This window comes from Myotis daubentonii, chromosome 4, assembly GCF_963259705.1.
Source record: "Myotis daubentonii chromosome 4, mMyoDau2.1, whole genome shotgun sequence".
NCBI lineage: Eukaryota > Metazoa > Chordata > Mammalia > Chiroptera > Vespertilionidae > Myotis > Myotis daubentonii.
Window position 1 is genome coordinate 72,282,729 of NC_081843.1, and position 26,564 is coordinate 72,309,292.

Consider the following 26,564-nt stretch of genomic DNA (forward strand, 5'->3'; position numbering starts at 1 on the left):
CTCTCTTTCTCCCCCTTTCTCTCTCTCAAAATGAATAAAAAATGTTTTTAAAAAGAAATACTTTCATTTAAGTATTTCTGTTTTAATAAATTTTGTATTATTTAACCCTTTTCAAATTCTAGAATTTAAAGCTTATCATTTAAAATTTCTGGAGTATGTTGATCTGATTTGAAGCCCTGGCTTTGCTACTTAACAATAGTATAACTATAGACAAATAAACAGATTACTAATGTATTAAAGCTCAGATTCTCATAATAAAAAAGAATTAATAATAGCCTCATAGTACTGTTGTAAGCACTGAATGAAATAATAAATATAAAGAGCTTAACACAATTCCTGACACAAATATACCACCTCACAAGTGTCCATTGTTGTTAATATTATGCTGGTTATTATTAAACACCTCCATCATGAGCATTATTTTGTCTGTCAGAGTGAGACCTCTGAGGAACTTAGTGAGACCTTCAAGGATCTTAATGAGAAGGCCAAAAAAATGGAAAAGGACCAGTCAGAAATTAAACATACACTGACTGAAATTAAAAATAATATACAGGGATCCAAGAGCAGACTAGAGGATCCCAAGAATCAAGTCAAAGATCTGAAATATGAAGAAGCAAAAAAACCCATCTGGAAAAGCAAAACGAAAAAAGAATCCAAAAATATGAAGATAGTGTAAGGAGCCTCTGAGACAACTTCAAACGTACCAACATCCAAATTATGGGGGTGCCAGAAGAAGAGAGAGAGCAAGATACTGAAAACCTATTGGAAGAAATCATGACAGAAAACTTCCCCTACCTGATGAAAGAAATAGACTTACAAGTCCAAGAAGCGCAGAGAATCCCAAACAAAAGGAATCCAAAGAGGACCACACCAAGACACATCATAATTAAAATGCCCAGGGCTAAGGACAAAGAGAGAATCTTAAAAGCAACAAGAGAAAAACAGTTAGTTACCTACAAGGGAGTACCCTTACGACTGTCAGCTGATTTCTCAACAGAAACCATGCAGGCCAGAAGGGAGTGGCAAGAAATATTCAAAGTGATGAATGCCAAGAACCTACAACCAAGATTACTCTACCCAGCAAAGCTATCATTTAGAATTGAAGGTCAGATAAAGAGCTTCACAGATAAGAAAAAGCTAAAGGAGTTCATCACCACCAAACCAGGATTATATGAAATGCTAAAGGATATTCTTTAAGGGATAAATACCACATGATCTCACTCATTTGTGGAATATAATGAACAACATAACTGAAGAACAAGGACTGTCCAGAGACGGAGAGGCATTGATTGGACTGTTGGGCCTTGGAGGGAAGGTAGGGGAGGGTGGGGGTAAGGGGGAGAGATCAACCAAAGGACCTATATGCAAGCATATAGGCCTAACCGATGGACATGGACAACGGGCAAGGGGGCCTGAGGGCATGAGTGTGGGGGGGTAGGGGATAATGTGGGGATAAGGACATATCTTAATCAATAAAAAATATATTTAATAAAGAAAGAAAATAGAAACATAGAAAGGAAAAAGGCTAAAAATCTAAGGATCTAAGGTTTTGGATTAGAATTGGAGGTGTTGAATCGGTGTTAGTATGAATTTTTGGTATGTATATACACCATACAAAGAGGAGGGATATTAGTCATAGGTGTAGATATGTGCGCATATGCACGTACATATGTAGATTTTTAAGCTCAGAGTCTACTGAGGGGACCTAAAAGCAGTGCACCCAACTAATAATGCACCCTTGAGAATCCATGTTGGATGCCTATACACCGTTCTTCACTGGGAGGAATCAGAGCCCTTTGGAGAAAAGATTGATTGCAGAACTAGGCCAGAAAAAGTATGAGATTAACCTGGAACATCTTTTGCCAGTAAGGAAATGCTGAAAATATGATGAGCATTTATGAATATTAAAGTGATGACTCGATTAGAACACGTTGAATATAATAGGAATCAATAAGTCTATACTAAATAAATAAGAAAAGGAAAGCTCTTCCTTACAGTTGGGATACCAATTTATAAGCCTAGAAAGAATGTATTTGGCAACTATCATAGTGCTTAGGAGTTGTCAGTGGATGCTAAGCTGGTGCATTGATAAATGATTAATGAGGAGTAGAATATTGACAATCTTGGAATAGCTCTAATACTAAAAGTAATCAATTACAAAGAGGAAACATAATGATCTTATAGTGTAGAATCATGGCAGAGACCAACACAATCAGGTGATAAAAGTCAACAGTGTGGGTCAGTGGTTGAGCGTCGACCTATGCGCCAGGAGATCATGGTTTGTTTCCAGGTCAGGGCGTAAGCCCCCGATGCAGGCTTGATGCCCAGTGGGGTCATGCAGGAGGCAGCCGATCAGTGATTTTCTCTCATCATTGATGTTTCTGTCTCTCCCTCTCCCTCTCTGAAATCAATTAAAATATATATTTTTTTAAAGTCAGTATCACTGTTAGTGGGATCAGTCAACATCATGTGCTCTCTAAAGTAATCACTAAGAAGAGCATCACCCCATTTCTGTGATGCTCCTGGCAAAAACAACATTACCTTAGTCTAGGAGGTCATGAAGAGACATCAGATCCTCCTGTAGAATTTTAATATTCATCCTCTTTAAAACTGGTGAGGACATGATAGGGAAAGGCTAAGGAATTACTACTGCTTAGAAGCGCATGAAGAAATATGACAACTAAATGCAACATGTGTTCATTGAGGTCCTGGTCCCAGAAAGAAAAAAGAAACATTTTTTAGACAAATGGCAAAATTTGCATGAGGTCTGTGGCTTGGACAGTAGTATTGTATCTGTGGATTTCCTGTCTTGAGAAGTTGTGCTGTGGTTATATAGGAGAATATCCATGTTTAGAAATTATATTCTGCAGTACTTTGGTGTGATGGAGACAATATTTGTGACTTGCTCCCACTTGGTTCTGAAAAGACTTAGGATAAAAGCATAGAGAAAGAAGGAGAAAGGGCGATGGGGCAAATGGGGTGAAATGTCAACAATTGAGCAATTGGTGTCAGGGTGTGTGGAAATCTTTATACCAATTGTGCAATTTTTCTGTAAGTTTGAACTTTAAAAACAATTACACATATTTTAAAGCAAATAGAAGGAAAACTTACCCCAGACTGTGTTTGTAGGAAAGAATTTTGTTAGGAAGTGATCCCGAATCTGGGATCGAAAATATGTCAGCAATAGGCACGTTAGGGTCTGTGAGCACCTTGAGAGGAGAGATAGTCTAGTTTTAGCTCTTATTTTATTTTTTATGATTGACAATTAGACATTATTGTTGATTGAATGCATGAATTGAAAAAAATGGAAAGAAATTTGGTATGGCTAGAAATTAGAATGTCAGTGTGGCAATGGCAAGAAATTAGACTGGAAAGGTTAAGCAGGAATTCAATAAATATATATTGAGTGTGCTTGTAAGCAAAAAAAATTCAAGTAATTATAAAATGGCTTGAGAATGACAGCTCTCTACTGTATCCTAAGTGATTGTTAAGTAAAGAGTTCTGATCTACATATATAAATTCTTTAATATTAAATTCTTTTGAAATAACTTGAAATTTTAAGTAATTGGATAAGATTTATCCTGCTTAAAGTTAAATGAATGAATCTTTGTAAAATCTTGCCAATTGTCAGGATTATGTATATATATATGTATACGTATATACTTCATAAGATCAATGGGTTTAAATCGCTTACAGCTTTGTTCAGCTCTAACAGCTGCTCAGATAACTATGGAAACTTGCAGTTCAGTATGTCTCCTGCTTTGCACCTACATAAATAAGCTCTGTCTGTTAATCTCCATCTTTTTCCGTTCTAGTTGTCCTTTTCGATGCAGCCAAATTGTGTGAACTTAATTGGAATATTATTTTTATTAATAGTTTCTTAGGGAAAATGTGACTCCAAAAAAATATTCATTAGCCCCTTGGCATTTTAGTCCTGCTGCTCTTGCAATCCCAAATGAGTAAAAGAATCTGTAGAAACAGAGCTTATATTTAAGAAGCAAAATTACTTATCTCAGTACCCTTAATAAATTAATTTGGAGCAAAGGCATTATACTTCTTTGAAAAATGTGGGACAACTTTTTGCCTAGATATTTGTTCCCCCAAAATGCTTATTTTGCTTGCCAGGATAATTTTAGAACTAAGAACTTATATTAGGTTTATAGACCTATAAAGTTTATAATGAATGTGAAATATAACAAATCTTGTGAAATAATCAAATGCATTCTGTAATTATAGGAATTTTAAAAGAGAATTGTTAAAGCCCTTGTTTTATAAATATTTAAAATATTGCTTTTTATTTTGTTTTTACTAAAAATGCTAGGCACTTGGAGGTGTCCCAGGAAGTCAGCCATTACTTCCCAGTGGAATGGACCCAACTCGACAACAAGGTGACTGTTTAAAGTAAAAGTAAAATAGATGTGCAGAATCTCAAAGGAAATCTTTTATTCTTTTAAGGAATTTTTTATTTGAATAAATCTTCCATAATTATACCAGTTGCATTTTTGCAGATGGCATGGCCAAGTGATTTATATTTTTAGCTAAGTCTTAATTATGCATAATGATGAAGGCAGTGATAACATAAGAAACAGAATAATTAAGCACCACACAGAGAGGAGACTCCTAGCCTCTGGTTTGGCACCCATGCTCATTTTCTAGCTAATGCCTTCTTACTTTTATTTTAGGACATCCAAATATGGGTGGGCCAATGCAGAGAATGACTCCTCCAAGAGGAATGGTGCCCTTAGGACCACAGGTAAATAATCAGAAAGTAAACGCTGAGTTTTTTGCCTTTATTTTATATAAACAAACTATGTTATTTCCTGGCTTTTGTTGTATGCCTTTAAGGCTTGATATAATACAGTTGTTAGGCTCTTGAGAATATAATATCTGTAACGTCTAAATTGATGTAGCAGCAAACCATATTTACAGGTGCTGTCACATATGCATTCAGTACATTTAAGAAAATACATAATAGAAATTATTATAAAAAGATAAATATTGCCCTTTGTTAGTTATATTGAGAAAATATATTAAAATTTATAGAAAATTGTTATAAAAGATAGCAGCCATATAAATTAAGTGGTTAAAAATATTAAATAGCCGAAACCGGTTTGGCTCAGTGGATAGAGCGTCGGCCTGCGGACTGAAAGGTCCCAGGTTCGATTCCGGTCAAGGGCATGTACCTGGGTTGCGGGCACATCCCCAGTAGGAGATGTGCAGAAGGCAGCTGATCGATGTTTCTCTCTCATCGATGTTTCTAACTCTCTATCTCTCTCCCTTCCTCTCTGTAAAAAATCAATAAAAATATATTAAAAAAATATATTAAATAAAATAAACAATATAAAATATTTCTCTGTCTTTGGGAAGATGTCATTGACTATTTTATACTACCATATTTCTTTATAGAACATGGAAATAATAGAGAATCATTTAGAAATAACCACTGGAAATTTGTCTTGCTGAACAAGCATAGCGCTATCAGTAAACATCAGATGTTAGCCCATTTCTCTATCAAAATTTCCCAGAAGTATACACTGAGGTCAAATCTATCTTAGCTGTTGGTGACATTTCTTAAGTATGCTGTTCCAGGATATTATTTATTTTGGCTGAAATATCTTTTTTGTCTTCCTTGTGAAAGCTGCATGGGGTAGAAATTAATTTTATAATGTTATATTTCAAAGAAACTAATCCAAATCCAGAATTTAAAATTTCTACCTCATGGGTCAGAGGTTAGCATGTCATAACACTGGTTAAAAGAATGAATTAATTTATTTTATTTGTCCTTTTCAAGAAAAACATTATTAGTGACAGTTTTCAGAATTGTTTCATGTATCTACTTTTTAAAACTTAAGATTTTGTTGTAAAAAAAAAAAAAAAGATTTTGTTGTGTGGCCAAAGGAGTCAGAGATTTAGAATCTAACACCCAGAAGGTTTTAACCAACATACAGTAATAAATGATTGAACTGTATTGAAACATGAAGTTCATATAACCGAATTTTTCAGAAATACCATATTACATGGGGAAAAATACTATGTGAGATAGTGAGATACTCAGGAAAGAATAATTTATTTCATTAAATTAAATATATGTGAGATATTCAGTCAGAAAAAAAATTTCATTTAGGCTCAGTCTTTATGTGCTTTCTTAAGATCTTATAAAAATCTGATTTCAATATTTAAATTATTTTCCCTGTTACTACTCATGTTAGCAATAATAATTTGTGACCAACCATCATTAAGCTATTAATAGTAATTAGAATTCATAAAATCTATAGGATATTTCATTGATTGAATATACAGAAGTTTTTAATAAACTAAGTATTTAATGAACTAAACCAACCAATTTGGCTACACAGAATGTAAAGGCTTTTTTTCCAAAAGATTTCCATAAAAGATATATTTTAAAGACACATCAAAACTGCATGCCTATAATTTAATCAGACTTAATTCAGTTCACTTACTTTTCAGGTAGCTGCTCTTTAAACTTTTGTCATTCCTAGACCAATATTTTTAATAGTTTGAAAACTAGAGTCTGACTTAAGAGTCTGTTTTGCAGTGTTTGAAATAAAAAGCATACCGGTCTATTTTGGTTTAAAAATAACTGTATGTTTGTTACAAGTAAAAAATTCAATGTAAGATAGCATATTTATGGTTAGTAATCTCTTATTAATGAGTTTTAATAAGTTTATCTTATAAGTGTGAATCTTTCTTTGCATATTCAAACCCAAAGAAAGTAGTTTATTTCTTCCATTTGGATTGCTTTCCTTGCTATCTAATTCTATATAATTTGAGGGAAATGAAGTGTTTTGGGTGAGTTTACCTAAGAAGCCAGAAATACCTACACTCATTTTGTAAAAAAAGTAAATTTTCATTTACTTAAATGAAAACAGGAATCATATGAATGAATAATAGATAAAAAGCGAGGTAAAAATCATTTGGAATGAGGAATTCTTGTGAGGTATTTACTCATAACACCTGCTATATAAAACATAGGCATTATAAACTGTGAAATGTGTAGTAAAGGTTAGTTATGTTTCTTGAAAGAAAATAGGAAAACAACTTTCATAACAGACATTTAATCATACAGATGCCACCTAAGAGTGGAATGCACCTGCTTTTTTTGTAGTTGAATTATAGAAGCATAATGTTGTTTCTGGCTTTATGCACAAACAAAATATACATCTTGTTCTTATTATAGGTACTATTGCCATTATTTTTTGAGCTTTAGATCAGTGTGGTGAAGAGGGATAATAGTTACCTATTGGAACAATTTAATTACTAGAACAAAGAATTATATATTGTTTAGTGATTCTTATACACTGCTGATTTAGGTAAAGTACACCCCTAGGACAATAGTAAACATGTGATTAATATTTATTGCATGGATGGAGAAATAAAAGTTTGCTCTAAATCCTGGCATATTTTTCCCACCTATTAATCTATTTTAAATTAAAAGTTCAGTGGTAACACATGATTTTTTAAGATGATATCAATATCTTTTTAATAGAAAAGCAAAATTATCTATTTAATCAAGAAAAATCACTTTCCTAATACCAAAATTTGAAGTCATTTTTTACTTGCTTTTGTGCTAAGAAATACTTAGCTTGTCTGTGTTCTTATACTCAGCAGGTGCCATGTAATTAACAGAAAAATTCATCAAGAATACCCAACTATTTCTAGTTCTTCTAGAAATCTAAAGGCTAACTGATTTACATACAAATGAAAACATACTATGATTTCCAACTCAGATATTTGAGGTGGAAAAATGGTGAGATGGAAATACGTGATGGGCTGTCATGTAAAGAGAGAGTAAACGGATTTCTGTATTTTCAAATATAAGATGGGAGGTAGAATTTAGTTCAGGATAAGGGAGAAATTTCTAGAAATTAAACTGCCCAATCATGGAAAAACTCTGTAAACTTTCCAAGCAGAGTCTGAAGAGCCATTTTGTCAGGAACATTGCATTGGGAGTGAGATTAACCAGATGGAATTGTATAGCTGCCATCAACTTTAAAATTCAGCGATTCTAAATTAGCTCTTTCTATTCTGCCTTTGTTGATACCACTTGGAAAGCTAGTTGTTATTCTTTCTTATATTCCTGTTTTCTTTTTGCTTCAAATTAATCACAAAATGTAAATATTTTATAAATCTATCAAATTATATGTTGAATAATTTCTTTCTTCCTGTGACACTTGAGCACTGGGTATACAAAGAGGAGTAAAAGGTGCTCGCTGTTTAGCAGGAGGAGCAGAAACATAAAGAAAAACTATTATGCAGCAGAAAAACAATGTAGAAAGGAAATATGCATACTCTATCAGGGAGTCATTACATAAAGAAGCTAAGTACTTCTGTTAGGCTTGAGAGCTCAAGGGAAGCTGATGAGAACTCATTTAAAGTTGGTCCCTTATTAATGGTGACAAAAAATAGCAGCTATAATTTTGGAGCACCAGGTATCATGCTTTTAATATACCAAGCACTATCATAGGTGTTTATATGATCTCATTTTATTCTCCCACAAGCATACAAGGGAAAAGATATTATCACTCTATATAGATAAGGAAATTAAGGTGTAACGGATCATTGGGAGGATCACTGGCCCAAGATCACACATGTAGAAAGAGGATCAGAGGAAATGGGGTAGGGGGTGTCTTTCTGTGTCCAGAGCTATGAGGAAGACTGATGTTTTCCTTGATACTATAAAACACAGATCTTCGCCCTAACCTTTTTGGCTCAGTGGATAGAGCGTCAGCCTGCGAACTGAAAGGTCCCAGGTTCGATTCCGGTCAAGGGCATGTACCTTGGTTGCGGGCACTTCCCCAGTAGGGGGTGTGCAGGAGGCAGCAGATAGATGTTTCTAACTCTATTCCTCTCCCTTCCTCTCTGTAAAAAGTCAATAAAATATATTTTAAAAACAAATAAACAAACAAAAAATACACACAGATCTTCTAAGACCAAAACTAAGGGGAAACTTTCCTTGTGTAGCATTTCTGTTATACTTTACCATTCAGATTTTTTCCCAATGACATTCTTCTCCTTGCTAATACTATCGCTGCCTCCACCATGCTTGATCCAGAGGTTAAGGAAATAGCTATCCTTTTAACCCCTGACTCAAAGTGTGGATAGAAACCATTCTACTGTCCCGTAGCCCACAAAATCAGGATGTTTAAGTAAGATTTCTTGAAAGTAAAAGAAATAAACAATGAGAATAGCATGTAAGTAAATAAATTACTTACAAACTGTGGCTTACTCTCTGGAGTTAACAAACTTTCTTCATTGAATATTTCTTTGTCATCTTAGCACCTACTACACAGAAGGCCACAGCACATGAGTTGACATGAATAAATTCATATTGCTTGTTTCTGAATCACAAGATACTCTGTAGGTTGCAGGATGTAGCTGGGATGAGGGGAAGAAGGTAAGAATTGTAGGAAATGAGGGCAGGAAATATGTGAATAACCGAACAGAGCCATGCTGAGGAGTTGAGTCTATATTTGATAGGCAGTGCGGTCATCATGGCTTTTAAATGACTTGTAGAAAACTAAGTTTTAGGACCAGAGTTTTAGAGGGCAGTATGGAGAATAGATTGGGAGAGGGAGAGGCTGAGTCAGAGAGACCAATTAAGACAGTAAGGTAGTCTCAGTAAATGACAAATGTTAGTGTTACAAGGAGAGCCCCACTTCAAGAGCTGTTTCACAGGTAGAATCAATAGATTGTGGTAACTCACGGGATACAGGAATTGAAAGAAAATGAAGAGTTATCAAAGCTCGTGGAGATTCTTAGCCCGGACTGTTTTGTGGAGGTCATTCCACAGACTGAGGAAAGTAATGTAAAGGGCAGTCATGAGAGAGGATATTCAGTGTACTGTCCGACGTGCTGAGCATGAAATGGTAACCAGTGGAAACATTCATGTGAAGTTCAACATGAGTTACCCAGGCACTTCTGAGATCTATCATGACAAAATAGAAAATATTTGGGATTCCTAATAGAAATAGTTATTGAACTAATAGGAGCAGATAAAATTGCTTATAAATGTGCATTTATTGAAATAATAAGAATGATTATTCTTAATGTTAACTTCAATCATTTGGCTCTTATGGAAATTAAAGTAAACTAATATAATATGCACGTTAAAACATTAAAATATTTTTATCATTTGAGTGATAGAAACCTATTGAATCATAATTTATGCATACACATTCGGAGTTTATCTTAGTTTTCATATATTTTTGTACATTGGTATTAGTGCATTTCTGTGTTGGATATATTATTTTGTGAACAGAAGTTTGCATTCAACTTTCTTTTGTTGAGTTCACCTGGAGGTATTTTTTTCCAGACTTTATGTAAATGTTCTGGGTCTGACAATTTCAAACATGTTGACTAAGTATTTTCTTTAAAAACCTTTTGAAATTTGTGAAATGTTTTAAAGTTCACTGTTGTACAGATATACAAATTAATAAAGATATGTTAAATATCATTGCAACTATACCTTAATCATTTAACATGCTACAATGACCTTACATATCTACATAATTTTTAAAAGACACAAACCAAAGTAATTGTTAAAATAGAAGCAAAAGTACAAGAGTGGACCCTTCAGAGAATGAATTGCACAGGCCTTATCCAGTCAGGAGTTGTGTAGGGAAATCATTAACCTGATCTCCTTTCTTTCCCCCCTCCTCTTTGGTTTTGTTTTTTTGTTTTGTGGTAGTCTGACCCTTGGTTATCATTACAGAACTATGGAGGTGCAATGAGACCCCCACTGAATGCTTTAGGTGGCCCTGGGATGCCCGGAATGAACATGTAAGCAAAATGCTGTATTATCCTATTTTCGTCTTCAGAAGCCACACTGATTTGTAAGACAGTTTGAGCTCTTCAGTTCTGGGAGGTGTAAAAGTGAAGTAAGCATGAGCTATAGTGTTTGCTTCATTTTTCAGAACATATTCCCTATGGTTTTCTTCCTTCCCTTGTACCTTTCATTTCTTTTCCATTTTCAGATGCCAAAAATGCCAACTTTTAGCCTGTTTCTTTTTTCTTTTATATTCTATTTAATTATCATAGAAATGAAGTTTTTAAATAAATAAATACGTAGTCTCCATATCATCTACACAAAAGTATGAAGAGATCATACTTTTCTTAACTCTACAGAAGTGAACAATTGAATATTGGTAACTTCATTTTAATAGGTACCTAGTGATTCCTAAGAGTAGCATTCCCAGCTCTTCTATATGTGCCTTTTGCTTTGTTGGGCCCACTCTCAACACAGAAAGAATTCTCTCTGGTAATATCTTCTATATTAAAGAACTTCCATAGTATAGGGCGAATTTCCTTTTGAAAAATCAAGGTGCACTTAGATAAGGAGTAAACAGTTTGGGTTTTTTGTTTGTTGGTTGGTTTTTATGAAAAGGCCTTTTAAGCCCAAAGACAGTGGGTTGTTTCTATTAGCCAATATCATGCAATTTGTTAAGGAATTTTTAATTATCCAAGTTGCCCTCAAAGTTCTATAAACTGTAAATTAGGATTCCTGTAAATTAGGATTCCTTCAAGGTGGTTGTCAGTGGCTTTGATTAGTTGACTAGAGGATCAATTCCATGATGTGGCTTAAAGAAAGCTTACAGAAATTATGAAGATGTTTAATATAGGGTTGTGGGTAGTCTCCTCTAATCTGTTTCCATCATCCATGTTTTGGTCACTTATATATCAAATTAAACAACTCTGCCATCATTTAATGGCATTGAAGATATACTGTGAGATACACATAGGGATTTTCATGTAAAGCATTTTTGCCTAAAATAGAAAATAGGTTAATAGGTGGGTATCAGCCAGACTGAAAACTAACAGAACAAAGAGGAAAAGTAGGTCAAATTTTCCTATCACATCTTTTCACTTTTAAAGTAAAAATGGATAGACATGAAGTCTAACTTTTCTTAAGTCCCTCAAAGGCCTAGCCTTTATTAATGATTGCTGCAAGGAGTGAGTGATATTTTGTGCTGATATCAAAGCTGAAGATTTAGGTATGTATATAAAATTTACTACCTAAGGTTCTAACTTTAAAATGCAATAGCTTTTAAGGAATATAATTTTGAATACTATATATACATGTAAGGAGTATACATTTTGAATACCATGATCAATCCATAATTATCATTAAATATTAAGAATGCATATAATATTTTATGACCCTTTGTTATAATTAAATACACACATAATTATGAGACCCAAATAGCTGTTAAATTGTCTAGTTCCCTTATTACACATACTTAAATAGATATATATGGGTACATTTAATTCCCTAGAGTATGAAGACTAAAAATATGGATGAAAATCCTATACAATAAAAACCTAATATGTAAATCGACCAAATGGCAGAACGACCAGTCGCTATGATGTGCACTGACCACCAGAGGGCAGATGCTCAACACAGGAGCTGCCTCCTGGTGGTCAGTGTGCTCCCACAGGGGGAGTGTCACTCAGCCAAAAGCCGGACTCATGGCTGGCAAACACAGTGGAGGTGGTGGGAGCCTCTCCCACCTCCAAGGCAGCGCTAAGGACCCCTTGGGGGTTGTCCACGTGCTGGCTTAGGTGGACATTCCCCAAGGGGTCCCAGACTGCGAGAGGGTTCAGGTCAGGCTATAGGAAACACCCCAACCCCCAGTTCACAAATGTCATACACTGGGTCTCTAGTTTTAATATAATTATTTTTGTTTCCTTGAATTTGGGTTTCTCATTTAAATATATCCAGATACTTTAAAATATTTTTATTATATAATACGTTACTACTTATATAATTTCTGATGTTTAAAGAACCTTTAAGCCTTACAGACTTAGATTTCCATCATTTGTTACTATTGACTTTTATTCAGGGTCCTACATCATTTTCAATTTTCTGTAAATTGGTATTCCTTCAAGGATGATGAAATGTAAATATGTATGTGTTTACACTTGTATATATGTCCCTCTAACAGGGAAAGTTCTCATGTATGGAAGATCAAACCAGAGAGATTAATTTTTGTATTGATATTGGCCCCAACAAAGTGAATTTAAAGAGATATTAAAAGTGAATTTAAAGAGACATTTAAAAAAACATTATCTCCATTGTACTCAATAGGGTAAACTTTATTGAAATTTACTTCATAACTTATTATCTTTTAAACAAAATAAATCTTACTGTTTTGACAAATAAGTGTTTTGACAAGTAAGTATTTCTGTTATTTCTTCATTTTACTTTTTTATATGTTGGGTATCTTAAAAATTAAAGGAAATGGCATTATAACAGCGTTAGCTTAAGCTACATTTTTAATAGTCTAAGATACTTGAATGTTGGGTCAGGAGGGACCTGCTAGAGAATCATTATCTGGATGAGTTTTCTTTAGCTTATCACTGTTTTTGTTTGCCATGAAAGTTTAATGACAATGAAAAATACCAAACCCTGGTCACTAAAGTAATTAAATACTGTATTTTAACTAGCCACTTTATCTCTTTATTGAAGAAAACACCATTTGAAACAGAATTTTAATAATTTTGTTGTTAAAAAAGTTGGTCACCTCCAAAAATTTGATTATTCTGATATAATTTTTATATTTCATGCTCTAAACTCAGGATGAATTATTTGTAGTATCATTTAAAAATTAAATAATATATACTTTCATTGTTTCTATAACTAGTTATATCTGTAAAAGTAAAAACTTAATGTCAATTTCAATAACTTAAGGTAGAATTTATAAACCAATGTAAATGTGTTCAAATGCATTATAGATTGTTGTTAAAGAAAACTATATATTTTAATTAACTACATTTTTACAAATTCCCAAAGAATTTAGGATTTAGCATTAAAGCATTTCTGATGCAATGTTGTACACCTTGGTATTTATAGAAACAAAGGATGTGGTATTTCAAAGACTCTAGTCTAGACCTTCTTGTTCTATTCATATCTTACAGAATCATAAAGTGTATGTAATTGTTATCTGGTAATAAAATGACTGAATTACAAAACAAAAGAGGATTTTTCTACATGGTGATCATGGTTGCTTTGATTTTATCATATCCACATACCCTTACTAAGACATATAGAATTTTTAAATTCCATTTTAAATAATGCCTATGTTATAGATTGTAGGTTATTTTCTTGATGATACTGATGGCCCTCAAAAGTACTGGGAATTACTGAGCTTAGTAGTTGTCCTAATAGAACTTCACTACTGTAACCCCCACTTTATTTAGTGCTTTTATGAAACTTAAAATGTTTTTCAAATGCAATGGTAAAGTTGGGGAGCTTCAGTTTATCCATATGAATACTTAACCAGTTATATTAAAATGTAATTTAATATGAAATACATAGTGTACTGAGATTAGATTGGTATTTGTCAAGTGATTGAAATGTATGAAAAGTATTTTGTTACTTATAATAAATTTAATATTTAATATCTAATTTAATGTTATTTAACCATTTGTATGCCGTAAGTGTCTATAGACGCAAACGGCAGACCTTTTTTAATTAAATTCAAAACATCGTGGCAGTTAACTGGTTAATTGTTTTTTTTTATTCAATTAAGTAAAATGTTTAACATTTAATTTTGCATGTTAATATAACATTAAACAAATTGTAAAATAACAAATAAAATATTTTCCTTTAAATATACATTATTCATACAGTTGTTATTTAAACATAATATATAACATAATTGTATACAATTTTTTTGCAATTATGTGGATATAGTATATTTTATGTTGTTTTCAGATAAATATTTCTCAATTTCTTTATTGTATTTTATTTAACATCAAACAAACCATATGAAAAGTAATTAAGGTAGAATTTACAAACCACAGAATAAGAATAAGGGGACTTTTTCTTAGTTAAAAATTCTCACTGCCATTAGAGGGAAAGGAGAATTTTCAGTGACCCTAATTACAGAGGACTGACTGTCAGTAGTCTACTTTTTTTCAGGCAGTATTTGTTCAGGTATACTTAATACCAAAGCATGAAGACAAGGAACTTTTCTGACTTAATTAGGCATTAATTTTGTTTTTAAAATTTGATGTTCTTTTAGGCTTTAGAATATAAATCATTCTCCTTCACCCTAAAATTAAGTAATATATTGACATACATTGGTATGGGTTACCTCCTATTTTTCCCAAGATTTACTCTGGCCACTGTGTTCCACTACAATTATTACAACAAGAAATGGTTCTCTTGTTTAATAGTAACTAAATTGTCATTATCAATGAAAGATAGGTTGATATATAAATGTATAATGTAATATGTGATAATCTGTGATTTTTAAAAAAGAGGGCAAATTTAGACACTTTTGTGTACACTTATTTGTTTGTAGCTTAAAAAGAGCAATCACTTTTATGTATTAGATATTTTACAAATTTATTTTTATTTTTAATGAGATACAGGGGGTAGTTATATTGATGTTACAAGATTATATTTTATAGTACCTATTTCATAATTAATATTTTTTACTTCAATAGTGTGTTTTTTAATGATTTAAGTATATGTATATGTTTACTGATATAGGTGATCACGACTTTTAGTAGTTATTACAATAACTGCACTTAATATTAAAGTGAAACTGGGCTTATTAAAAATAGTTTGATTTGGAAAGAAAATTGTGTTGTGAAATGATAAAATTGTTTCATAATTTACAATTCCTATAGCTTTTGTTGTTCTCAGGAAAAGTAAAAAATGTTCTTATCTTACACACTAGAAAAAAAAAAGAAAAAGCTGTGAAAATAAGTATAAAGAGAGCAGTTTCATTGTCAAACTAGAACTTCCTGGTGACTGTATTGTAAATGTAAATATTTTATGGTACTGTGAAACATTCAAAGCATAAGTTAAAAAATTTTATTTATCATATTGTCTTGTAGGGGTCCAGGTGGTGGCAGACCTTGGCCAAACCCAACAAATGCCAATTCAGTGAGTATATGTATTTTTAAATTTTCTTTGCACTTTTTAGTATTTAACAACAAAAGTCTGTTGCTTTTGAAAGCCCTGTAGTTGGGTACATTTAATCTTTTTAAAAGGTAATCATTCAAAACTATATATTTTGTGTATATTCTTTTAAATATTCATAATTGTAATTTTTTACTTAAGGTCTAATGTAAACAAGCATTCTGTGTAGATTAACAGACCTTCAAAAATAAAGACAGACAGTGTGACTTAAGTATACCATTTAAGAAACCTATAAAATGATGTGATTTATGTAAAATAATTTATTATAAAACGATTTGGTATTCTAAAATAACTGTATAATCACTAAATTGTCAGATTAGATCAGTCCCAATCAGGGATTTTATGATTATGTTTTCTGTACTAGTTACACCTGGGTTTGCTCCTTGGCTGCCCCAGGAAGTAAATGTGCATTTGCCTTGGGCCTGAGGGCTAAATTGCCACCCTTACACATCTCTGGGATTTTCCGTACATGTTCTGTAGCAGTGGTTTGCACAGATAGTTTTCTCTCAATAAGGTCACATAAAGTATGCACAGGTTGAAAAGTAAATTTACAATCTTAAAATTAATACGATTTTTATTTAATGATCCTGCAGATATTTCTCCTTCTTGACTTTGAAATCTTGTGTTCATTATGTGAGCGAGGTCTGCTGTGTATGTATGTGTAGTGTGTGCACTTCACAGAGGTGCCTGAACCAAGGGAGTATTAGCAAAAGACTGAAATACAGCTTGTGAAGTCTATGAACATCTGCCCGGAGGGGATGCCTTTTCTAATATACACTGAGACGCCTTCATTGGCCAACAGTGGCAGCCTTACTGCCAAATCAACATGAAACTGGTCAATGAATAAGGTTAATTTAAACTTCAAGAAAATTTGAAGTGAGGTGTGTGTTGGGTAGGAAGAATCATCCTAAATCCATTGCTATTCTAAAGCAAAAACCACTTTCTTCTCAAGTAATTGCCATATTTTTAGAGAGAAAAAATAACTTATATTACCAGCCTCTCTAAAAATCAATGGAAAAATATCCTTGGGTGAGAATTAACAAAAAATAAAAAAATAAAAATAAAATCACATAATCATTTCTCTAATAAACTATACACTTTCACTTTTTCCCTTTCTTTCTTTCTTTCTTTCTTTCTTTCTTTCTTTCTTTCTTTCTTTCTTTCTTTCTTTCTCTCGTTCGTTCTTTCTTTCTTTCTTTCTTTCTCTCTCTCTTTCTTTCTCTCTTTCTTTCTTTCTTTCTTTCTTTCTTTCTTTCTCTCTTTCTTTCTTTCTCTCTTTCTTTCTCTCTTTCTTTCTTTCTTTCTTTCTTTCTTTCTTTCTCTCTTTCTCTCTTTCTCTCTTTCTCTCTTTCTTTCTCTCTTTCTCTCTTTCTCTCTTTCTCTCTTTCTTTCTTTCTTTCTTCTTCTTTCTTTCTTTCTTTCTTTCTTTCTTTCTTTCTTTCTTTCTTTCTTTCTTTCTTTCTTTCTTTCTTTCTTTCTTTCTTTCTCTCTTTCTTTCTTTCTTTCTTTCTTTCTTTCTCTCTCTCTCTCTCTTTCTTTCTTTCTTTCTTTCTTTCTTTCTTTCTTTCTTTCTTTCTTTCTTTCTTTCTTCCTTTCTTCTTCTTCCTTCCTTCCTTCCTTCCTTCCTTCCTTCCTTCCTTCCTTCCTTCCTTCCTTCTTTCTTTCTTTCTTTCTTCTTTCTTTCTTTCTTGCTGTTCTTTTTCTGGTGGTCACCCAACTCTCCATAAGTCTCAGCCGCCCAGCTCAAATATACCTTCTGCATCCACATAATACTTCTTCCTACATTGTTATATTTTATTTCTCTCATGCTAGGCTGTCAGATACTGCTGGTAACTTTCAAGAGTGCAGATTCAGTAAAATGCTAGGGGTAGGAGCCCAAATGTTCCTTTTGTTTTAATGAGGGTATCAAAGAATATAAAGCAGGAACAGCAAGGATAAGCCAAAATCAAAGAGCTCAACAGGGCAAAAATGGAAATACATAGAACAACTAGATGAGATAAATATTTTAAGTATTTTCAAATGTTTATTATATTTAACTGTATTTGAAGAGCCATGAAGTGGGGAAAATTAAAAATATAAAAGGAGCAAGGACTTGGGAGAAATGGGATGGTCAGGAGAGGCTAGCTTTGGAAACAAACAGAAAGATATTTTTTTCTACCAGACATAAATGGATAAAAAATTAAATTTATAAATAATTAAGTATTGAGCAGAAGATGAAGGCATAGCAAGAATTTGATGCCTTTAATGTATGACAGAAGGTACCAACTCAGGATGGTATAATCATCATGACAGCCAGCTTACAAAAGTCAGTTGTTAAATATTCAGGAATTTTGTGAGCTGATTGTCAATCACTGGTAGCTTGACATCTGCCATATGGGAATTTTTACACCACAGAAATTGACTACAACATGGGCCCTCACCGCCCCCCCCCAACCCCCCACCCCCACCCCCCAGGAGTTTGCAGGATTTACTGGCACACTACTGAAATGCTTCAGGGCTTCCATAAAGGCTTCCAAAATGCTTCCACATACTCGTGAAGACTAGATTGAAGCTGGATAACATGATCACATTTGGGACCTTGTCAAGTTTGTTTTGTTTCTTTCCAGGAAATCCCTACTATAAAACAGAAAAGGTAGTCAGATAGTGGAAATAAACAAAGTAGGCTTTAAGATATCGGGTAAAGAAATAAAATGCTGAGAGGGGCATGGGGAGGGGCAGAGGCAATTTAGTAGGAAGTTAGTAGGGGAAAATGGACTTAGTAAACATGGAAGAATTGTGATCAGAGATTTTGATTGAAATATTATAAAGGAAGGCAGTGAAATGTAAATGCCAAAGATTGGTGGTTAGAGTGTATTTGGAAATTTCTTAGGCATGATGGTAGGCAAAAGGGAGAGGCGAAGAACATGAGCCAGTTACAGGGAGATAAAAATTGGAGCCAATGGTTAAGTTGGTCATTTGAAGAGGGCAAATGCACAAGTTCAAAATAATACAAAGCAAAGGGTGGACAGTAGATCATGAACTCAAAGGGGCCCAAGAGAGCAAAGTTGTTTTCACTCGCCAAGTTGAGTGAATATTTATTGCCCATACTCACTGTGGAAGTCGTACTCATCATCAGTGATGGGGGGCACCCTGGCAATGGCCATCTGCAGTGCTGAGTTAACCCGTAGGCAGACCAACCAAGGGCCTCAGAGACACGTGGTTTATACTTAAGACAAATCAAGGACACCAGTCAATGAGGAGAGAATTTTCAAATAACAATATTAAGTATTTCCCCAATCAAAGACCTATTCACCAATAGAAAACCATAGCTTTGTTGTACTGCCTTCTGCTTAAAATATAAAAAGAATATGGTCTCATATTCTTTCTATGTTTAATTATATGGAAGGTGTTGGGGTCGAAGGAGGGCTCCAGGTGCAGGCACTGTGTCCTGTTTGCTATGCTGAGGGCCCTGTTCTGGCCCTGGCTGGCTGACTGCAGGCAGATAAAGATGTATTGGCTTTATTCAGAAGAAGGCAAGCACGCCTCTTCTGGGTGGGCAGAATCTTCATGTAAGTGAGCAAGCCAGCTCGTGTGAAGAAAGAAAATACTTGGATTTAACTTGTTTTTATATGTTTTCCAGTTTTTACTTTTAAAATTATCATAGCAGTGTCATATTGACCTCTTTTATTCTCTAGAAAAGCGCTTGGTTCAGAGTTTAATTTGAAGAGAAAGAGGGAATTTGTTACCTATGTCTGGTCCTCACAAATGAGTAGTCTCTGGAGACTTATACTAACAAAATCTTTTGCATTTATTATAATATTTTCTAGTGTGAATTAGAAAGGAAAGGGGGAAAGATGAGGTCTGTGTATTAGGTACTGCATGAATGTAGTACCCTGAAACCTGTCCTTAAGAAAAAAAACACTGTATCTCAGAATACACGTAAATTAGAAGTTGCATCTGTAAAAGCTACTAATTTGAAGAACTCAGCTTTCTGGTTTTTAGCTGCACGAATATATATCTTTCTAATTACAAAATGTGTCATTAGTATCAAGCAGTGAGTACAACTGGCCTGAAACCAATATAACGTAAAGCTAGCTGGAATTCTGTCTAAACTCCTCTTGACTAAAGTCTACTCTTTTTTGTAAATTAAAGAAAATATTGCATTTATTGAGTTTTCTAGCACTCAGATAAAAATGCCTTTTCCATTACTATTCTTTGTGATACATTTTAAAACTTGATAGGCCAGGCCAGTGTTGCTCAGTGGTTGAGTGTCGATCTATGAACCAGGAGTTCACAGTTCGCTTCCTGGTTGGGGCACATGCCTGGGTTACAGATTTGTTCCCTAGTGTGGGTCCTGCAGGAGGCAGCTAATCAATGATTCTCTCTCATCATTGATATTTCTGTCTCTCTCTCTCTCTCCCTTCCTCTTTGAAATCAATAAAAAACTATTTAAAATTTTTTAAAAAAACAACTTGATAAAAGTTAGAAAATAGAGTCATTTTAGGTCATTCGCCATACTGCTACAAAAAGCAAACTTTTCTTTTCTTTTGTCCTGTTTATGTTCCAGATCCCATACTCCTCAGCATCTCCTGGGAATTATGTAGTAAGTACATTTGGGTTTCTTTGCTCATAAGAATTGGTGTTACGTTTTATTTGGGCAATGAAATCATTGTCCAGATGTTAAGAAGAGCCCCTGTGTATTGGCCAAGATGTGAACATCTGATTTGTATTGAGTTGTTTCGTCTGCCAACCTCAGTACATATGTTGATGTTCATTAGTGAAACAGTTATCAATCTGGCCAAGATTGCCCTGAGTACTGTGTCTTACTTTAGCATATGTTTCTGTAAACCTGTACAATACACTCTGCCCACTCATGGAGAAAGCCTTCCCCAGTTACACAATGATATGCTTGAATTTGCAGTTCTTCAAGAGAATAATCTACACCCCTACTTCTTTAACTCTCCCCATCACAAAGATAACCAAATAGCAGAAAAATGACTGATAGTGAGGAGGGATATTTAAGTCATTTTTCCATTCTTAGAAATTTAAAATACTTTTCTTACTAACATTTAGTACTTATTAAAATTTTTTAAATAATTCATATATACCTCAAGTCAAATGAGCAGATTTTACATGAGCTCTTGAACTTGCAAATGACCTTTTAACCATCATTACAATAAATCCTTGATGCATCTCAAGGCCATTATGACACAGGGTGGGGCAAAAGTAGATTTACAGTTGTCCATATGGAAAATAATACATTAATTAATAAATAATCACACAAGAATCAACTCTGAGTTTCATATACTCACAACTGTAACCCTACTTTTGCCCCACCCTGTTTTTAAGGAGAAATGCCTAACAGGGAAGCAAGGATAAAATTGTAAAAAGGAAAATCTTTCCTGAAGAAATTTTCAGAAGTGGTGGCTAACTGGAGTAGGAAAAGGGAGTACTTTACCCTCCGTGGAAATAGTGTGGTATGAATATAGTGAAAAGCTCATGCCGCATTGTTTCCTTAAGTTACACAAACTAAAGAAGTCTCATATTTTTCACATTTTCTATGAAACAAAAATGAAAGTTAAAAAAAAAGGGATAAAACCTATTTTTTCTTAAAATCACTTAAGAATAAGCCTGCTATATATGAGGTATCCCAAAATATGTACACACACTTAATAGCTGATAGCTCAATTGACGTTTTTTTATTTATTTTCAGATCTCACCTATTGGAATTAATAATTATTCAAAGTGTGTATACATTTTGGGACACCGTGTAGTTTTATGAAATTAAAGACGTTTAATTAAATAGGAATTTAAATTGCTTATTAAATACCAACTACATATGTCATTTGAAATAATTAATAGACTCTGTCTGCACACTCAGGATGAAGTGAAACTTTAGCCACGTACTAGTTATTTTGACTACTGTACATCTGAAATTACTGAATAATTTTAGAGTGGCCTAATCTCCGTTTCAGGTGGACTGTGTAGCTACAGCCTTAGTAACCCGCAGCATTAGTCACCATTGCCTCTCATTTCTGATTGATGTGACAGAAGAAGGTGCAATGCTCCAGAAGGTTTACTTGACACTGATAGAAGAAAGAAATAGAATCAGTGTATTTCTTAAACATAGAAATATCTTTTGGTTGTTAATTTCCTCTAAGAGCCATGGATACAAACCATAAGAAAAATACAGTAACCTAAATCACAAATACACATGAATTACTCCTCTTTTATGGATTTGTAAAGACCTGATTAAATGGCTTCTCCTTAACCTCATTATATCTGGTGTGATTAAGTCATGAATAATAAGTCAGTTTACAGGCTCATTGTTTTGGGAAACTTGTCAAAACAATCTCAGCATACTTAAACTGAATTATACTTTGCATAAGATTAAAATGACTATACGTTAAAAGAAAATAAATTATGGAGAAAATTAATTTTCTCTGTTATTTTCAAATTGCATTACTATTAAAATAAATCGAACTTTTCTGATGTTTTTATTTATATTATTCAATTAAATGCCTTACTTTTACTGAAATTTTGTATAATTATACAGGGTCCTCCGGGAGGTGGAGGGCCACCGGGAACACCCATCATGCCTAGTCCAGCAGGTATTGTAATCAGACTAGCCACATTGGCATTTGATTATTAGAATAAAATAGAGAAATTGTTCTGAACGTTAGTAGTATTCATTGTCTCAATGATGGATAAGGAATAGAGTAGAGGTAGCAAATAGGAAGAAATCGTGTTCTTAAACACCTATTGTTCAAATACTTTAAGCATTTAGAAAATTTCTGTTATGTAAGTAACATATAATCAGGGTGCAAATTGTATTGATCTGTATGAATTGTCCAATGATTATCTGTCTAAAAGATTCCTTGAGACTGTGGAAAAGATCAAAATCTCAAAACTTAGAAAAATTCTGCATAAGTTAACACATCAAATGCATGGATCCATTAGGTTTAATATAGCAAATCTGACCTATCAATCTATTATCTTACTAAGATAGATGTACATGTACCTACAATATTATTTATCCTGCATATGTGTAGGTATTTATTAATTAGCTAATAGATCTACCATGTAGTGTGGAAAATTTTTTTAATCTTCTAAACTAAAATATCTGAGTATTCCTGTAATCATTATTTAATAATGCTGGTGGGAATGCAGACTGATGCAGCCACTATGGAAAACAATATGGAGTTTCCTGAAAAAAAATTAAATGTGAAACTGCCATTTGACCCAGTGATCCCACTTCTAGGATTATATCCTAAGAAACCTGATACACCAATCAGAAAGAATATATGCACCCCTACGTTCATAGCAGTGCAATTTACAATAGCTAAGACATGGAAATAGCCCAAGTGCCCATCAGTAGATGGGTGGGTAAAAAAAGCTGTGGTACATTTACACAATGGAATAGTAGTCAGCAGTATATGAAAAAAGGATCTCTTACCTTTGAGACAGCATAGGGACCTCGAGAGTATCATGCTAAGCGAAATAAGTCGGTCAGAGAAAGACAAGTATCACATGATCTCACTCATATGTGAATCTAATGAACAAAATAAACTGAGGAGCAAAATAGATCCAGAGACACAGAAGCATAGAACAGACTGACCAATCTCAGAGGGAAGGCAAGGTGTAAGAGTGGGTGGGGAGAGATTAACCATTAACCGGGGAATTTATATGCATATATGCATAGCCCATGGACACAGACAATAGTGCGGTGTCCAGATCATCTTCGATTATTACTTTGTGATGAGTTAGATATAGATTATAAAGAAAGGTATTAATTAAGTAATATTTTGTTTCAGATTCAACCAACTCTGGTGACAACATGTATACTTTAATGAATGCAGTACCTCCTGGACCTAACAGGCCTAATGTAAGTATGAATTTTTAAAAAATTTTGTAATGTATTCAAACTCTTAGTGCATTCCATTTCTGGGATACTCTTTAAGGTTTATATTTTATAATCCAGGTGCTTATTGGATATTAAGAAAATAAAATTCTTATGTTCTGAGTTGAAAAAATATAATATATAACATATATGAAATATTTCATATCAATATAATTTAAATTAAAACTAAACCTAATTAATTATAAAATGTTGGTGTATAGTCTTATTTTATCTCAAGTACTTAATAATTAACACTATCTGAAAATGACAGGTAATGTACAATTGTTACCTCATTTTAGCATCACTAATTTCTTCATTGTGATCGTTATTTTATTATTTCTTTTATCTTGAGAAACTTGACAATAAATAAGGAAGTTGGATATACTTATTTTTCTCTAGATTTTGAAATCCAGAGTTTAAATATGGACCTGAGGCAGTTCTGCTGAAAGAATTTGGATGTTTTAATAAAGCATAGGATTGTGATCTTTTTCCACAAAAACTTACAAGAAAATGATATTTTATTTATCTGTGATACAAGACCTACATGTAAACAAAAAGATATTTCTAACAGAATGTAGTTACTACACAGATATGTACATATAAATATAGGGTAGTTCAACTAAAGAAAAAGCAGGAGGCATAAAGGAATTTTCATAAGTGCCGAAAACTGAGAATGAAGTAATTATGATAATGGAGCTTCCTCGCAGTAAAGACAAAGGGACACTGGGAAGCTGGAATCTGTCCAGTACGGACGGTGCTTAACAGCAGCCAGTTTGAAAGGAGGTGTGCTGGCAACATCACACTGAGGGCTTGGTATAAAAAAACAATGTGAGATACCTCATTAAAATTTGTATATCGGCTATATGTTGAAGCGATAATAATTTTGATATAAAATATATTATTAAAATTAACCTCAACTATTTCCTTTTACTTGTTAAGTATGGCTGCTAGTAAATCTAAATTTACTGATGCAAGTTCACATTTGTGGCTTGCATAATTGTGTCTGATAAGCAACACTGCCTCCAGTTATCACTGTTCTCTTTATAGAATCAAGTAAATTGTTTTTAAGGAAAATAAACAATTAACTATCAATTATGTCTTAACGTGTTTTCACAGATATTTTAAAGAATAGTAAATATGATAACGAACAATGTTCATTTTAGAAATTCAGCAAAAAAAAAAAAAGTTTTACACTGCAATTTCATATCTTAAAATTTGGTATTTGAAAGGGAGGGAGCCAAGGAGGAAATCTAGAGCATATGGTGCTGAAGACATTTCTGGGGGCAGCTAAGCTGACATCATCCAAGTAGGTTTCACTCTGGATCTCTAACTCCATCCAAAGATAAGAGATCCAAGAACAGTAGGTGAACATGTCACTTTTTCAAATGCCATTCATCTCAGCCAGCAGTAGTAAAAGAAAATTCCTGCTGAGGGCTAGGCCTGGAGTTTTATGTGCTTCAAGTGCATATGCTTATAGTCAATGGGGTCCAGATAAAAAGACCAGAATAAGTTCATGGACTATTGGCCTCACCAGCACCAGTTTCTAAGCCCAGAACTATGCTTTTGACAAAAGCTGAATAACAATTGTAAGTTCAAAGTTAATTTATTTGACTTACCAGTTAAGGCATACACATTCCAGGTTGTTTACTGAAAATCAATCCATGTGCTTTTAGGCAATAAAATTTTCGGAAACAGAATTGACATTATTTTGAGAAAATGTGTAAGCATGTGATCCGTATCATCGTAGATGACGGATAGCCATCTTATTCCCACACAGTTGATGGTACACAGGTTATCTGTTAGGGGGAATTGTTTTTCCCCCAAAAGCCCATGTGATTAGTAGCTACCACTCCCCGATCTACACACATAAATACACATACACATGCACACATCGCATTCAATATTCTCTACCATACAACATGGAAGAAATGCTTTTGGCATGGGAAATTTTAAGAGCAAGTGTTTCCGGTAGGTTGTTTTAACTGCAAAAATAAGATAATATGGATAGCTTGTCTTCAAACTGGGATCTGAGTTTCCTCAAAAGTATTTCAGGGAGATGAGGGAAAGATGGAGTGGGCAGGCCATGAGCTCGCCACCACCAGCTCTGCCGCAGCACATCTGTTCACATCTGTGTTGTTTTTTTACCAGACTTCTAAAGTAAGATTTCACTTGGAAATAAAATAAGTTAATGCCACTGCTTTTTAACATGTTAATTATAACTGCTGCAGAATGATTGTCATTGAACTGACATAGTTGAGACTGCCAAGGAGAGTTAGCTATATTCAGCTGTCCCCAAGGAGCTGAACGAAAAGGGCGGGGCAAATGTAGGTTTTCAGTTTAAGTACACAAAATGCAGAGTTTGTTCTTGTAGTGTGATTTATTAATTATTGTATTACTTTCTATACAAACAACTATAAACCTACTTTTGCCATGCCCTGTATTTAACCTATTAGATGAAATTACTTATGTCCATTGGAACAAAAAATAGATTGTCTGCTAAAAAAGTTAATGTTGGTATAATAATGTTGGGTCATTCTTATTAGTAAGGTATTAATCATCTTAGCAACTTCATCAAAATCACCTCTTGTTCACAAAAGTACAATTTGTCAGTAGCATAGAAGAGAATGTTTATCCTTTGCACTGACTGTATAGATTCCCTGCTTGAGGACACCTAAAGAAGAAAAGTGTGGTTCTGAGCAAGGATTAGTCTGAAGATCCAAACAGAGAGAGTAT

General features: G+C 33.6%; 1 protein-coding gene across 17 annotated transcripts in view; it reads left to right on the forward strand.

Moving 5' to 3' along the window:
• The window catches only part of SSBP2 (single stranded DNA binding protein 2), a 219,674-nt gene that overhangs the window by 168,647 nt on the left and 24,463 nt on the right, over nt 1–26,564 (forward strand). For 13 of the 17 annotated variants that reach the window (XM_059694209.1, XM_059694210.1, XM_059694203.1 and 10 more), the window contains 7 exons: nt 4,322–4,388; nt 4,683–4,753; nt 10,709–10,800; nt 15,868–15,916; nt 20,499–20,534; nt 22,488–22,542; nt 23,746–23,816. In XM_059694209.1, the coding sequence (XP_059550192.1) occupies nt 4,322–4,388; nt 4,683–4,753; nt 10,709–10,800; nt 15,868–15,916; nt 20,499–20,534; nt 22,488–22,542; nt 23,746–23,816 (441 nt within the window). The remainder of the gene's footprint in view (nt 1–4,321; nt 4,389–4,682; nt 4,754–10,708; nt 10,801–15,867; nt 15,917–20,498; nt 20,535–22,487; nt 22,543–23,745; nt 23,817–26,564) is intronic. The other 4 variants (XM_059694204.1, XM_059694199.1, XM_059694202.1 and 1 more) reach the window with 1 other exon arrangement.